Consider the following 14329-nt stretch of genomic DNA (forward strand, 5'->3'; position numbering starts at 1 on the left):
CGCTCAGTAGGCTTTAAGATTAGTTAGAAGCCCTCATGTGGCTTCAGTAGCATTACAGGACCGTAAAGTTCTGGAGCTTCAAAAAGGCGTAATTTCAATGTTAACACTTCATTTTTGACCCCAAAATTGTGCAACTTTACGGTTTTTGGATAGATTAGTCTTAAATTGACGTTTGTCACAATTGAAAAAGTTCATTTGCGGACCATATTTTTATGTCTATTTTGAGCTGTATTTTTTGGTTATGCAAACCTAAACGCCTAAACTTTTAGTGATTTTTGCAACTTTTTTCAAGTCTTCAAATTTTTTTGTCAATTTTGCATTTTTGGATCCTTGGGGGCCAATGAAACTTTATATGGCTCAAAGATAGGTTGTTGAATAGTTGTTAGCGACATTTTGAGTTTTGGTGATTTTAATGATACGCACATCTCTATTTATGACGAGTTTTAACCTGTAATCAGTTGTGCTTATTTTCGAAAGTTCCTTGGCGTTTACCATTTTCTCTTTCAATGTCAATGAAACATTCTAGGGCTTGTAGATGGGTTTGCTTATTCATTGATTGAAGTTGCGTTACTGAATAGATTTCTTTGACACAGAATAGATTCTGAAGGTAGTTGCAACACGAATATGGTCAAAGTTTATAAAATTTTGCTTTTTGCTAATATACTTTAAAAATTTCTAATTTTTTTAGGGGACAAAATTTTTTGTTTAAGGCTGAAAGTTAGGTTTGTGAGTGGATTTCAAAGAGACAGAATTATGAAGATTAATCTAGAATTATTTATAAATGTGTCCATTTTCAATATTTTATTGTTTTTTCTCGATTTTGGTCTTATAGGTCAAATAAAATTAGTTCATAGTGTTGAGCTGGATCTGTGGCTAGGTTTTAGCTACACAGAGTTGATGCATGCTTTAAATAATTTGCTCTTTTTTATTTGGAAAGTTTTTTTGTTTCTCAAATGATCTTAATTTTAGGGGCCAATGGAGCTTTTTTGAGACCCAAAGGAAAGTTTGTAGACAGTTTTTAGCCAGACCTACTTGGTTCTGAGAATTTGAATTTCAGTAACATCAAGCATTTCAGTAACTTTTTATTTTTTGCTGATTTCTAGTTTCATTTGGCTTTGCATTCTTTTTTAAAGCTAGTTATTATCTATTATTCTGTTATTGAGTTGTTTTGTAGACCCTGGTTGCCACAGATTGGTTTTGGAAGGCGTTATTATCAAAGAGCTTGAACAAATTTTGGATGAATTTTGGAAAATTTTTCCATCTTTGTAAAGTTCTTTTTTTCCTGTCCTTGTTTCTTTGTCATGTAAGGGTCCTGGTAACTATCAATTTTTTTATTCTTGGGTCCTTGCTTTTTTGGATAAGAATTATTCATTTTAATTCTTTAACAACAGAATATCTGCAAATTGAAAGTTAGTTGATATTTTTCATTAGGCATTTGGTTATAATTAAGTTTTTGGTTCGCAATGTCAATTAGTCTGCCGATTTAGTAATTGTTTTTGAAATTGCTAATTTATATTCTGTGGGTTGTAACTAAGGACTTCCCGCAATGTTTTTAGCTGATGCAAGTTTGTTCACGACTTGAACTTTGACTTTTTTTCGACCATTGACTTCAGTTTTAGAACGTTGACATCGGTTTTCGAATTTTGGACTTTAATACTAGCTTAGTTACTAAATATAGTAATCAGGAACTACTTATAATATTCAAGGTCGAAAGTCATTTTGAGAAGTTTTCTTGCTATAACATCAGTCGCCCTCCCTCTTCAAACTGCACACGCCCTCCCTACCTCCCAATGCAGCCCCAACCCCCATTTACCTGTAACTCCCTTACCTTATATTGTCCATCACATTGACAGGGCTTTTGTGACTTCTAATGGTTTCTTTTTCCGACCCACTTTGTGGGTTTTCGTCCGGTTAATTTTGACCGATCGTATGTTCATCTCAGAAGGCTGTAACTGTAAGTGGTACCAATAGGAAGGCCTTCAAGAGTAGAATTTAAAACAATTCTAGTTTTTTTGCGAGGAGTTACTGGGGTTTAAAGTTTTTACGAACTACTTTTATGGCTAGTTTTGGATTTGAATTTTATTAGGGCACCCATTTCTACCCAATTTTTATTTGCATTCCAATTACAGGAAGGTCAATCTTCATATCAAGGTTCCATTTGTGGCAGATCCCATTTACGTTAAAATGAGCCCCAATGAGCATCTCTTTTATTTTCATTCAATAGCTCGTGGTTTTTATTCTTTCGACACTTTCAATGCGTTTATGAATTTTGGCATTATTTGTTGCACTCTGTCCTATCACTTAGTCAACACCTAATATCTGTTGACTTTGATTTTGTTCAAAAAAAATTGTGCCTCGTTTTTAATTGCTCTCAACGCAGTTATTGTAGTCCGTCCTGTTTGTCTTTTTTATGCGATAGTTCGCTTGACCGATTTTTTTATCTGACCCATTTGACGTTTCGTCCTCAAACACAAGATAAAAACGTAGCGCCCAGCGGGCATTAAGTGCTCTTAGAGCCTTTCAGCTTATTAGTGTCCAATTATGCGATTCACAAACTGTTTTGGAGACTTATACTTATGATGTGAACGGCGATTCTTAGAAGTTAACCCCCTAATCTTTACCCCTGCACATCGGTCAGGCCGTAAGTGTCCCGTGCAGCCAGAAACGCCCCTCCCACCGTTTTTCCCCTCACTGTTGCCCGCCCCCGCTGCGCTCACCTCACGCTCCTTCAATAAAGCTAAAATTAGCCTCACTAAACCGTGGCTAGCTACTGACGAAGCCAACCGATCGTTTGAGAGCAATTCGCCCGACTCATGGCTCGGTCTAACTAATATTAAGTCGCATATTCTTTCCTGTGAAAAAACTAATATCTGATAAAACAATTATTTGCTAAACTAATTTGTTTAACTAGAGGCCCAGTTAAACTAATATAACATTTTCAATAATTAATTTGCTGCTTTAATTGTTATTATAAGGACCGGTCTCATTGACTTTTTTGAGGTGTAAACGAACTTACTTAATGCTGTCAGTGGATACTGGTTTTTTTAAATTGCTGTGGAATGAAATTTGAGTTATTATTGTAAACGTGTTGGTCTTTTTTATGGAAATTTTTTGTTGGCCAATTTGACTTTTCGAGTGACTTTTGCGCCTTTGAGTTTTCCGTTTTGCTGAAATTATCTATCTTTCGGAAGAATCGGCAGCTGAACTCAGTTTGCGGCAGTTCACTACTGAAAGTCAAATGAAAATAGCGCCGAAATTGGTCTCGTTTTTATTTCACTTTAATATTTATTAGCGGTTATAGTGGTATATAGAAACCTCTAATGACGTCAAACCTCTAATTAGCGGTTATAGTGGTATATAGAAACCTCTAACCACAATAGATTTTAGCTCCCACTGGTCGATGGAGAGCATTTCTTCCGACGTCAGTTGTTTATGTTTGATTTTGATTTAATTTGTTTTCTAAAGTTTTTGTAGTTTTTTTTGAACGTGACACTTTTTGTTCTTGTTTATGTTAACAGGAAACTTTGTCTCATCAATGAATGGTCCCGTCCATTTTTTGTAAAACTTTAAAGTCCTTATTGCTTTTCTTTTTTGTGACATGGACACTGAGCGGTTTTTAAAATTTTTTGAGTGCTAATTATTTGTTTCTTTCTGTTCACATAGCCCCTGAACATATCCCATATATTTGCAAGTGAGACATATGGTGAACATGTATAATCTTTCAGTTCTATAATAACTGAAACATTATAAATATTAACTTAAATAATAATAAGTAATCTTTTGTAATAATGATTTAATGCTTTTTGTTTTGTTTATTTTTTTATCGCATGATCTTTTGTTCTGGCAGGTCTCATTGGCCCTCTAGTGCGGCGTGGCATTTTTTGTTTGTCCGTAACATTTTTTTACCGTAACACCAATTATTGTCGAGCAGTATAAAATTTTTTGAAAGTTTCCTATCTCCTACCATTTGGCAGACAATTAAGTTAAAAATATGCATGAGCGGGATCGGAACATTATGTACAAACGCTCTTTGTTAACATATTGAAATTCATTGCGATTTGATCAATGTAGCTGTGAGATCAGTGAATTTTTGTATTTCTAATTTAACAAGTTACAAACGTTCTTTTTCGTTGTAGTTTACCATTTGCTACCTATCGATTCGCAAAGAGAACGTAGAATAAATATGGCAGGATGAATTCTTGACGTTTTTTCTCCACAGGAGTTTTTATCCTCTCTCCTTGTGATGGCTGTGTTGGTATTACTAAGAGTGATTCAGTTTACATTGGCACAGAGTGTGTTATGTATACAGAAAGTGAGGAGCATAAACAGAGCCATGAAGACTAAATTAGAAGATGTAATTCCTCTATCATTCTCTCCTGATGTTCTTTTGGATTCATCTCTTTCACTTGACTTTGTTCACTTGTATCATCACTTACTTGTCTTGAGTCTAATCCAAACTTGGAAACAGATGATAAGGACAGCAATTCAAAGACAAGCCAAACAGTAAAGTGTGTGTATGTGAGTGTTGTATGCTAGATATCGTCCGTGAAAATGAAAATTGATTCTTAATTGTGTCCTCATTCTTTTTATAATCGTTTTACAATAAGTTATCTGAACAGAAATATTTTGATCTGAGGTAAGTATATCCATTAATTGTTTTTGAAAATTTCTCGAGGCAGTTTTAGCGTTAAAAAGCGAAATTAGGTGTGTAGAATCGTGTTTGCGTTCTCTACTTTGTTTATTTTTGCTCGATTGATGTTAAAGTTCGAGCAGTTTGTAAAGACTCTATTGGTCTCGTTATGTGTCATGATCAGATATGAATATGAACAAAACAGCTGAACTGTTTAACAAGACCGATATTGCTACAGAAGTTGACATTGAGATATTTTGAAGTGATTTTACAGTTCCCAATTGTTATAAACGAGTTATTTGAAGTGTTGAAAACTATTTCACTGTCAATCTTTATCGACTGATTTGGAATTTTTAGAGCATACAAGATCGGCAGTTGTTACTACGCCTCAAACGAGAAGTTAAACCGAAGCTCCCAGAAAGGTCTGCATTGGTGCCTGCGGTTACTGAGATAAACCCAATTCATTCACAGGAGTCATCTATCGAAGATTTCCGTCATTATTCTCAGGAGCCATTGAATCGACCAGCTGAAAACCAACTGAGCAGTTTTAAACCCTTGCCTACTGAAAATCTCGTGAAAGGTTAGCAATTCCACCTGATGCCTTTCGTATCTCAGATTCATAAATGAATTATGACTCCGTTTACGTGACTCCGTTTGAAACTTCTGACCTTTACTTAAAACTAGGTAGCGGTTTTGAAACTTCAGCGAGAATTTCGGAGTCACTTCTACAGAGTCACGTAGTCTTGCTTGAAACACGCGCTTTGCAGGTTTTAAAAGACCAAAGGACATGAATGTCAACATCTGGCAATGTGTATAGGGTCTTCTGGCATGCAATTTTTTTTATTTTAGGTTTATAATGTTATATTTGTTCTATATTTTTTTCAGCTCTTTAGTAATTCTATTTGAACTATGTAATTACTGCCGTTTAAATATCCTAGTTTGTATTAGGGGCTTGACAAATTCTTCCATAGCGAAACTCAAATTTTTGCAAAAATATCTGCGCAGCTTTAAGTTGAACAAGGCTATATTGCGGCGCTTTTATTTTTTATGTGCGTCTTCTGACGCTCGTATTCGTTAAACATTTTTCTCACGCCGCAAAACCTCAAAAAAGTAGTTGTTTTCTTCACATTTCATTCATCTCTTTCACTGCTCTTTTTGTTGGCTTTATGCGTGTGATGTCAAATCTTAAATTAATTGGAAGTTAAAGCTGAAATTTGTTGACAATTTGTAATGACTTACCTCACTCTCTTGTTCAGGCTAATGTTAAAGTCAATTAAAGGTAATTAAACCATTCCTTGGCCAATAAAGGAGGTTCACGGTCAAAAAAAGTGTGAGCCTATAAAGAATCAAGGCCGGTACTAATTAAGGATGGCAACCAAAATAACGTTATGAAAGCAATGTTTTCGAGAAAAATTAATTGCTTAAATGGGTATTATTAATAATCGTCGTCAGCCTCTCAGCGGATCTTATTTAGAACTATCCTTTTCACAATCCCAGAATTGGTTTGTATTGATGCTGTCTTTTTTTTGCAAGATGTTTTCTTTTATTTTTCCATGAGTCTGATTTTTCAAAACGGATAAACAGGTAATGCCCAGTGGTCATTAATTTTCATCAGAGGCCCTTAGCTGGTTTTAATAGTCTTTCAGTGCTAAAAGTGTTGAAACTGCTGAGGAGACCTAAATTCAAGGTGTTTAGGGCATTTTTTAGGAGTTTTTGTTTGATCAGATTTAAAATCACGGTTGTCAAAGTTGATAAAGGTCTTTTCCAGGACGTAATGTCCAATTTGCGAGGTATGCCTTGGTAATGCAGATTTAAACAGGCAAATTGATACTGATTTTTACCATTTTTTGAAAATATTTGTCATTTTTTCAGTTTTTCGAAGTCAGGTAAACTAAAACTGTTTAAGACTTGAAAATGGGCAACTGAGTGGTTTCTTAGGAGAACGAAATTTTTTGAAGGTTCAAACATCATGTATTTTGGCGTTTTTCTCAATAAATTTTCAGGATATCAATTTCACGAATTATATTGACTTTTCAATAAATTGCATTTTTTCAAGCTTTAACAAAATTGTAATCATTTTCAATTTTTTAGGGATCAAAGGAACGTTAAAGTGGTTGAAGTTATGTTTCTAGTTAGTTTCTAAAGTTAATGAAATGATTTTAAGAGGACTATATCAAGAGCAATTGCAACTTTTTGATGAGCAATTTTTAAATGTTTTTGACAACTTGGATTTGTGAGCTTTTTGACAACTTGGATTTGAGACTAAATGTTAGCCAGAGATATTTGGATTTTAGAACAATGGCCTCAAGAATTTGGGCATTTTTTTTATTTTGCTGCTTTCCAATTTTAAACTTCTTTTCTAGCTATTTCTGTTGTTTGTCGCGTACATGTGAGTTCTGCTAGCCTGCAAGTTATTTGTTCTGTAACTTTTTCAAGAAAAAAATAGTTTTGATGCCATTAGTATGCAGAATTAGACAAAATTGCTATGGATTCCGCTTTGATTATGTTTTCAAAATGTTTTTGGTCATTTTCAATGTTTCTTAGATCAAGTCGTCAATAAATTTTAATGAGCTCGGTGCCGAGTTTTGCGCAGATTTAAATACTTCACTGCGGTTGTCGTTTTGAAATCTAAGGAAATCTCAAAAATTATTTTTATTTTCTATTTGTTGCATTGTCTTTCTCTGATTGTTTGCCTGTCTATGAAGTTTTCTGCCTTTTTATGCTTGTTTTCTGCTCTAGTTACCATTTTGCAACCAATACCCTTGTATTCAAAACGCTAGTCCCGAAAGTATTTATACTTTGAATTCTTTAATGGTTTGAAACCATGCTAAAGTTTTGAAACCATATTCTGTTGTAATTGGTCTTTTCGTTAGGTACAGTAGTTTAAGTTTTCATTCAGTTCTTTGGATTTTATTTCATTTATGGCAGGTCGCGTGTTTCCCGTTTGAATCGTGACTTACGTCACTCGTTGTTTCAACTGAGTGGATTTTTATTGTTCCGACCCCCACTTTAGTGGGGAGGGAGGAACTCTATACTCTAATGGGTTTTTTTTGTTCAATCAATTTTGGCCGATCGATATAATCATCGTCGAGAGTTGTGAGTAGTATCATTAGAAAGCCAGTCCAGCTTAGAATAAGGAATTAAAAAGATTTTTTTCATTTTTTGCTTTTTATAGGGAGTTATCGAGGTCTAAATTTTTGTGAATAATTGCTGTTTTTATTCACATTTTCTGCATTTTTGACCAAATTTTTGTCAATTTTTTGCTTTAAAAAATAAAAATTGATATTTGTACTGCTTTTTATTTCATCTCTAAGGATAAAAGAGGGTTGTTGAGTCGTTCGATTCGAGTTTTTTTTTTGGCTAGAATTTATGCTAAATTTTTCAATAGACTTTTTCGGGAAAAATAGACCCACATTTGCTTTTTTTAGCCCACTTGCTTTAAATTTGCTTAAAACTGCGGTTGAAATTTTCTTCAGCTCAGAAAGGAGCTAGTTGTAATCCCGCTGGCTTTATGAGTCTTCTGGATCAGATTTTTCAAGTTTTTTTGCAAATTTAAACTCGATAATTACAAAAAAAGCATTTTTTATTTTTTTGACATGCTGAAAGTTTTGTTTTAAAATTGATCTTTTTCGCAATAATTTGAACAATTGAATGTTTTGTTAGACGCGCAGCAATATCTGGGCTGATCTTGATCTCACCGTGGATCCTTACAATAAAAAAAAGTTTTAGATTTAAATGGGGCGCGACTTTTTTTCAAAGCATTTCCGCTATGTAAATGTTTTATGTAAATTACTGACAAGAATCTCAAATCAGGGCTCAATTAATGTCAGGTACTATTTACAAAAAGAGATCCAACGAAATTATGATATATTTTAAGAGTTAAGATCATGGTTTTTATATGGCTTTGACGAATTGTTTTCGTTAAAATTTTATTGACTTCTTGAGTTTTGCCTTCATTTGTTATACTTTTTGTAGCCCAACGACTTAGTGTCCCCAATCAAAGATGCAGTTGAATTTTTAGGAGGTATAGATGAACCTAGACAATTTTTTTGTTGTTATCTAATGTCTCTTATGACTTTGAATATATTTGTTTTAAGAAAAGATCAGTGAATTTTTGAACTTTGCCACTATTTTATCTTTTTTCTCTCAACTTCGGGCGCAGCCTCAGTAGAAACAGGCAATTACCAACTCCAATCGAGTAATACATTATTGTTGGAAACGGTTTTATATTCAACTTATGTTTTCCTTGTTTTGATACTACGCGTTTTCAAATATTTTTTTTTCATTTTCATTTTTGAGCATAATTGCTTTTTTTATGAGTCCATTTCGTTTCCTTGTCAAATTATCACTATGCTGGCAAATCTAATTGAAGGAAAGCATGATAGGAAATTTGAACAGCGTTGGAAAAATGCGTATCTGTATTTATAAATTGCTTTTGTTGAATAGTTAATGCTTTTTGGGCTGAAACCAAAGTATCTCGCAAAATTTTGTGAATTTTTTGTTGTTTTCTCAATGTTTGCCTTTCCTTTCGTTGTTGTCCGCCATATACTTGATAACGATAGATCTCAATTGCTTCACGCGGACGTATAACTCCATCTAGATAAAAATTTCAGTTTATAGCTGTTTGTTTTAATGACTTTCAAATTAATTTTTTTTTAACTTTTTCAAGAAAAAAATAGTTTTGATGCCATTAGTATGCAGAATTAGACAAAATTGCTATGGATTCCGCTTTGATTATGTTTTCAAAATATTTTTGGTCATTTTCAATGTTTCTTAGATCAAGTCGTCAATAAATTTTAATGAGCTCGGTGCCGAGTTTTGCGCAGATTTAAATACTTCACTGCGGTTGTCGTTTTGAAATCTAAGGAAATCTCAAAGATTATTTTTATTTTCTATTTGTTGCATTGTCTTTCTCTGATTGTTTGCCTGTCTATGAAGTTTTCTGCCTTTTTATGCTTGTTTTCTGCTCTAGTTACCATTTTGCAACCAATACCCTTGTATTCAAAACGCTAGTCCCGAAAGTATTTATACTTTGAATTCTTTAATGGTTTGAAACCATGCTAAAGTTTTGAAACCATATTCTGTTGTAATTGGTCTTTTCGTTAGGTACAGTAGTTTAAGTTTTCATTCAGTTCTTTGGATTTTATTTGATTTATGGCAGGTCGCGTGTTTCCCGTTTGAATCGTGACTTACGTCACTCGTTGTTTCAACTGAGTGGATTTTTATTGTTCCGACCCCCACTTTAGTGGGGAGGGAGGAACTCTATACTCTAATGGGTTTTTTTTGTTCAATCAATTTTGGCCGATCGATATAATCATCGTCGAGAGTTGTGAGTAGTATCATTAGAAAGCCAGTCCAGCTTAGAATAAGGAATTAAAAAGATTTTTTTCATTTTTTGCTTTTTATAGGGAGTTATCGAGGTCTAAATTTTTGTGACTAATTGCTGTTTTATTCACATTTTCTGCATTTTTGACCAAATTTTTGTCAATTTTTTGCTTTAAAAAATAAAAATTGATATTTGTACTGCTTTTTATTTCATCTCTAAGGATAAAAGAGGGTTGTTGAGTCGTTCGATTCGAGTTTTTTTTTGGCTAGAATTTATGCTAAATTTTTCAATAGACTTTTTCGGGAAAAATAGACCCACATTTGCTTTTTTAGCCCACTTGCTTTAAATTTGCTTAAAACTGCGGTTGAAATTTTCTTCAGCTCAGAAAGGAGCTAGTTGTAATCCCGCTGGCTTTATGAGTCTTCTGGATCAGATTTTTCAAGTTTTTTTTGCAAATTTAAACTCGATAATTACAAAAAAAGCATTTTTTATTTTTTTGACATGCTGAAAGTTTTGTTTTAAAATTGATCTTTTTCGCAATAATTTGAACAATTGAATGTTTTGTTAGACGCGCAGCAATATCTGGGCTGATCTTGATCTCACCGTGGATCCTTACAATAAAAAAAAGTTTTAGATTTAAATGGGGCGCGACTTTTTTTCAAAGCATTTCCGCTATGTAAATGTTTTATGTAAATTACTGACAAGAATCTCAAATCAGGGCTCAATTAATGTCAGGTACTATTTACAAAAAGAGATCCAACGAAATTATGATATGTTTTAAGAGTTAAGATCATGGTTTTTATATGGCTTTGACGAATTGTTTTCGTTAAAATTTTATTGACTTCTTGAGTTTTGCCTTCATTTGTTATACTTTTTGTAGCCCAACGACTTAGTGTCCCCAATCAAAGATGCAGTTAAATTTTTAGGAGGTATAGATGAACCTAGACAATTTTTTTGTTGTTATCTAATGTCTCTTATGACTTTGAATATATTTGTTTTAAGAAAAGATCAGTGAATTTTTGAACTTTGCCACTATTTTATCTTATTTCTCTCAACTTCGGGCGCAGCCTCAGTAGAAACAGGCAATTACCAACTCCAATCGAGTAATACATTATTGTTGGAAACGGTTTTATATTCAACTTATGTTTTCCTTGTTTTGATACTACGCGTTTTCAAATATTTTTTTTTTCATTTTCATTTTTGAGCATAATTGCTTTTTTTATGAGTCCATTTCGTTTCCTTGTCAAATTATCACTATGATGACTTGATCTAAGAAGCATTGAAAATGACCAAAAACATTTTGAAAACATAATCAAAGCGGAATCCATAGCAATTTTGTCTAATTCTGCATACTAATGGCATCAAAACTATTTTTTTCTTGAAAAAGTTAAAAAAAATTAATTTGAAAGTCATTAAAACAAAGAGCTATAAACTGAAATTTTTATCTAGATGGAGTTATACGTCCGCGAGTAATACATTATTGTTGGAAACGGTTTTATATTCAACTTATGTTTTCCTTGTTTTGATACTACGCGTTTTCAAATATTTTTTTTTCATTTTCATTTTTGAGCATAATTGCTTTTTTTATGAGTCCATTTCGTTTCCTTGTCAAATTATCACTATGCTGGCAAATCTAATTGAAGGAAAGCATGATAGGAAATTTGAACAGCGTTGGAAAAATGCGTATCTGTATTTATTAATTGCTTTTGTTGAATAGTTAATGCTTTTTGGGCTGAAACCAAAGTATCTCGCAAAATTTTGTGAATTTTTTCTTGTTTTCTTAATGTTTGCCTTTCCTTTCGTTGTTGTCCGCCATATACTTGATAACGATAGATCTCAATTGCTTCACGCGGACGTATAACTCCATCTAGATAAAAATTTCAGTTTATAGCTGTTTGTTTTAATGACTTTCAAATTAATTTTTTTTTAAAAAAGTTTTTTTCAACTGTCTCTTTTTGCTTTCAATTTGGTCACCATGTAACTCAATCTCAGTGATTATAAGTCTCAATTACGTTTGTTGGTTCATCCACTTTTTTTGCGCTTTATTATACGTTGTGACTGATTGCTTCGACCATTTTTTTCTTTCAAAAAAGTTTTCGAGATTTATATACTGTTCAATTTTCGGGTTCCTTTTTGTTGTCGGGTCTACGTTGTCCTTTTATAGGGAAGGCTCGTTGATGTTAGGATGAGGAGAAAAGGATGATTTACAATTCTTGCGGGTAACATCTTATAAGTATAGTGCCTCGAATAGTGTGATGTCGAAAAATTGTTTGAAGTTTTGGCGTCTTTGTGTGTTTGTTGTTTCTTATTTTGTGGGGTCGTAGCATGGTCTCATTTTCAATAGTCCCAATTGGTTCTCTGAGGTGTTGCAACTTAATCCATCGCTTTTTGTTGAAATCCTAAATCTGTTATGACTTTTGGAAATATTTGTTTCCAAAACAAGTTTGGGTTTTTGAGCTTTGTCATTTTTTAAAATAGTTTTTTGGCCGAATTGTAGTTCAGTCTTTGTAAACACAGTTCACAACCCGTTTGCAGTGAGCTATAGATTAACCCTGGTAACAGTTTTAGCTTCAAACTTTTCCTCGTCTATTTACTACTTTTACTACGAGACTTCATAAAATTTTTGAGATTTTATATTTGTACATTTTAGAGGATTTTTGTTTTCTTTTTGGTTTATTACAATAATCGTAAGTCCCATTGGCTCTAAAATTTTGCGCAATTGAATATTGGATTCTAATATTTCTCAATTGCTTCCTATGGAAATATAATTGAAAATTTCAGTGATTTCCGGTGATATCTAATGACATTAATAACTGTGAAGTCAATTGTTTTCAAAAATAGAAGCGTATTTTTTAACTTTGCACCTCTTTGCTATTTTTTCGCTTTTAACCTGTTAACCAGTTCCATTGAGAACCGGTCCCATATTTTTCTAATGAAGTATAGGTTAAACTGCTTTTTTTAGATTTTATCTGACGCGAGTTTGATTTTGTTATGATTTTTTTTTATTGGAGACATCGAGATGTCGTCGTAAATAAGGTTTGTTTTTTGATTTTTCAATGGTCTTTTTTAGTAGTTCTATTATCAAAAACTGTCATTGGCCCTCTAGCGTGGCTTTATTATATTCAATTGGTTGTTTATTGAACGTTATCTATGTTTTTGATCTCTTCATCATTTGGTAGCCAATTAAGTTAAGAATGTGGATGAGCGGGGTCGGAACATTATGTGCGTACGCACATTACCGAGCATCCTTGTTTGTTTCTCAATTGAATTGTGCAATATAGTGAATATGGCCAAGTCAAAATAGCCAAATCAAAAGAAACGGGATAAACCGATAAAGCCTGGTCTTTAAGTCATAGTGCATTCGGTTATTGGATCTTTTCCGTTTGTGCCGCCCCCCGGTACTTTATGCAACCCCTAGTTACAGAGCACGTGTCATTACATAGTAAATCGTTATGTAAAAATATGGCACGTGCGTCGAAGTGCAAATAATATGCACCCTTTAAGCTCAATCCTGTATCTGTTGATATGTGTTCTACTGCAGATAAATCTATCTGGCAGCTATTTATCAACAATTTGCCGGGCATGTTTACCATGCTAGCTATTTCGCGTCTAGAAAAAATTCTGGTTAATATTTCTTACGCTTTTTGTTTTTTATCGCATAGTGTAATTACGACAGCATCAGTAATATCTGAGGGTTTTGAATTTAAGTGTGCATATCTTAAGCGAGTGGAAATCTAACGAAGCTTACTGGTTCCATTTGTAATTTTGACAGTGACGGCGACTCAAAGGTCATGCTTGAAAGCATGAAGTTGCAATACTTATCGATAAAGTTTTTAGCCGTCTATTATAGTAGAACATAATTTGGATGAAAAGAGGGGAAACTATTAATTGAAATATCAGTTTGGCACGCATTGCAGAAGAAAGGCTTTGGTCATAAGGAATAGCTAGGATCATTAATCGAAAGAGTAAATTTTGACGGGTTTACTGTTTAATTGTTATTAATAGCCGCCCTCATCTTCTCAGCCGGCTATTATAGCGCTCCTATTTTTTTTTTACAATTCAAAGAATTTGAATTGTATTGGTGCGCTGTGTTTTTTTTTTTTTAAGATGTGTTCACACGTTTTTCAATGACTTTGATCTTTCGAAACGGGATAAACAGGTAAAGCCCAGCGGGCATTAAGTTTCATTAGAGGCCCAAAGTGGGCTTTAGTAGTCCTTCAAGTGCCTATAGTGGTGAAGCTGCTGGGATTGCTTTAATTAAAGGTCAAAAGGTCATTTTTAGGAGTTTTTCGTCTCAAAATGGTGCAATTTTTCGTGTTTTTTGTGATTTTTTTTGAGATTTTTGTTTGATTAGTCTAAGGTTGAAGTTTTTA

The 14329-nt window shown here is 33.5% G+C and overlaps 2 protein-coding genes across 2 annotated transcripts in view; one reads left to right on the top strand and one right to left on the bottom strand.

The window, feature by feature from the left end:
* LOC142349484 (coiled-coil domain-containing protein 89-like) overlaps nt 1-14329 on the bottom strand; it is a 188827-nt gene that overhangs the window by 123667 nt on the left and 50831 nt on the right. The window lies entirely within an intron of this gene.
* LOC142349480 (uncharacterized) overlaps nt 1-14329 on the top strand; it is a 161565-nt gene that overhangs the window by 16598 nt on the left and 130638 nt on the right. The window contains exon 4 of the mRNA XM_075401066.1: nt 4988-5210. Coding sequence (XP_075257181.1) covers nt 4988-5210 — 223 coding nt within the window. The remainder of the gene's footprint in view (nt 1-4987; nt 5211-14329) is intronic.

The sequence above is a fragment of the Convolutriloba macropyga genome, chromosome 11, assembly GCF_964194025.1.
Source record: "Convolutriloba macropyga chromosome 11, txConMacr16.3, whole genome shotgun sequence".
NCBI classification, from domain to species: domain Eukaryota; kingdom Metazoa; phylum Xenacoelomorpha; order Acoela; family Convolutidae; genus Convolutriloba; species Convolutriloba macropyga.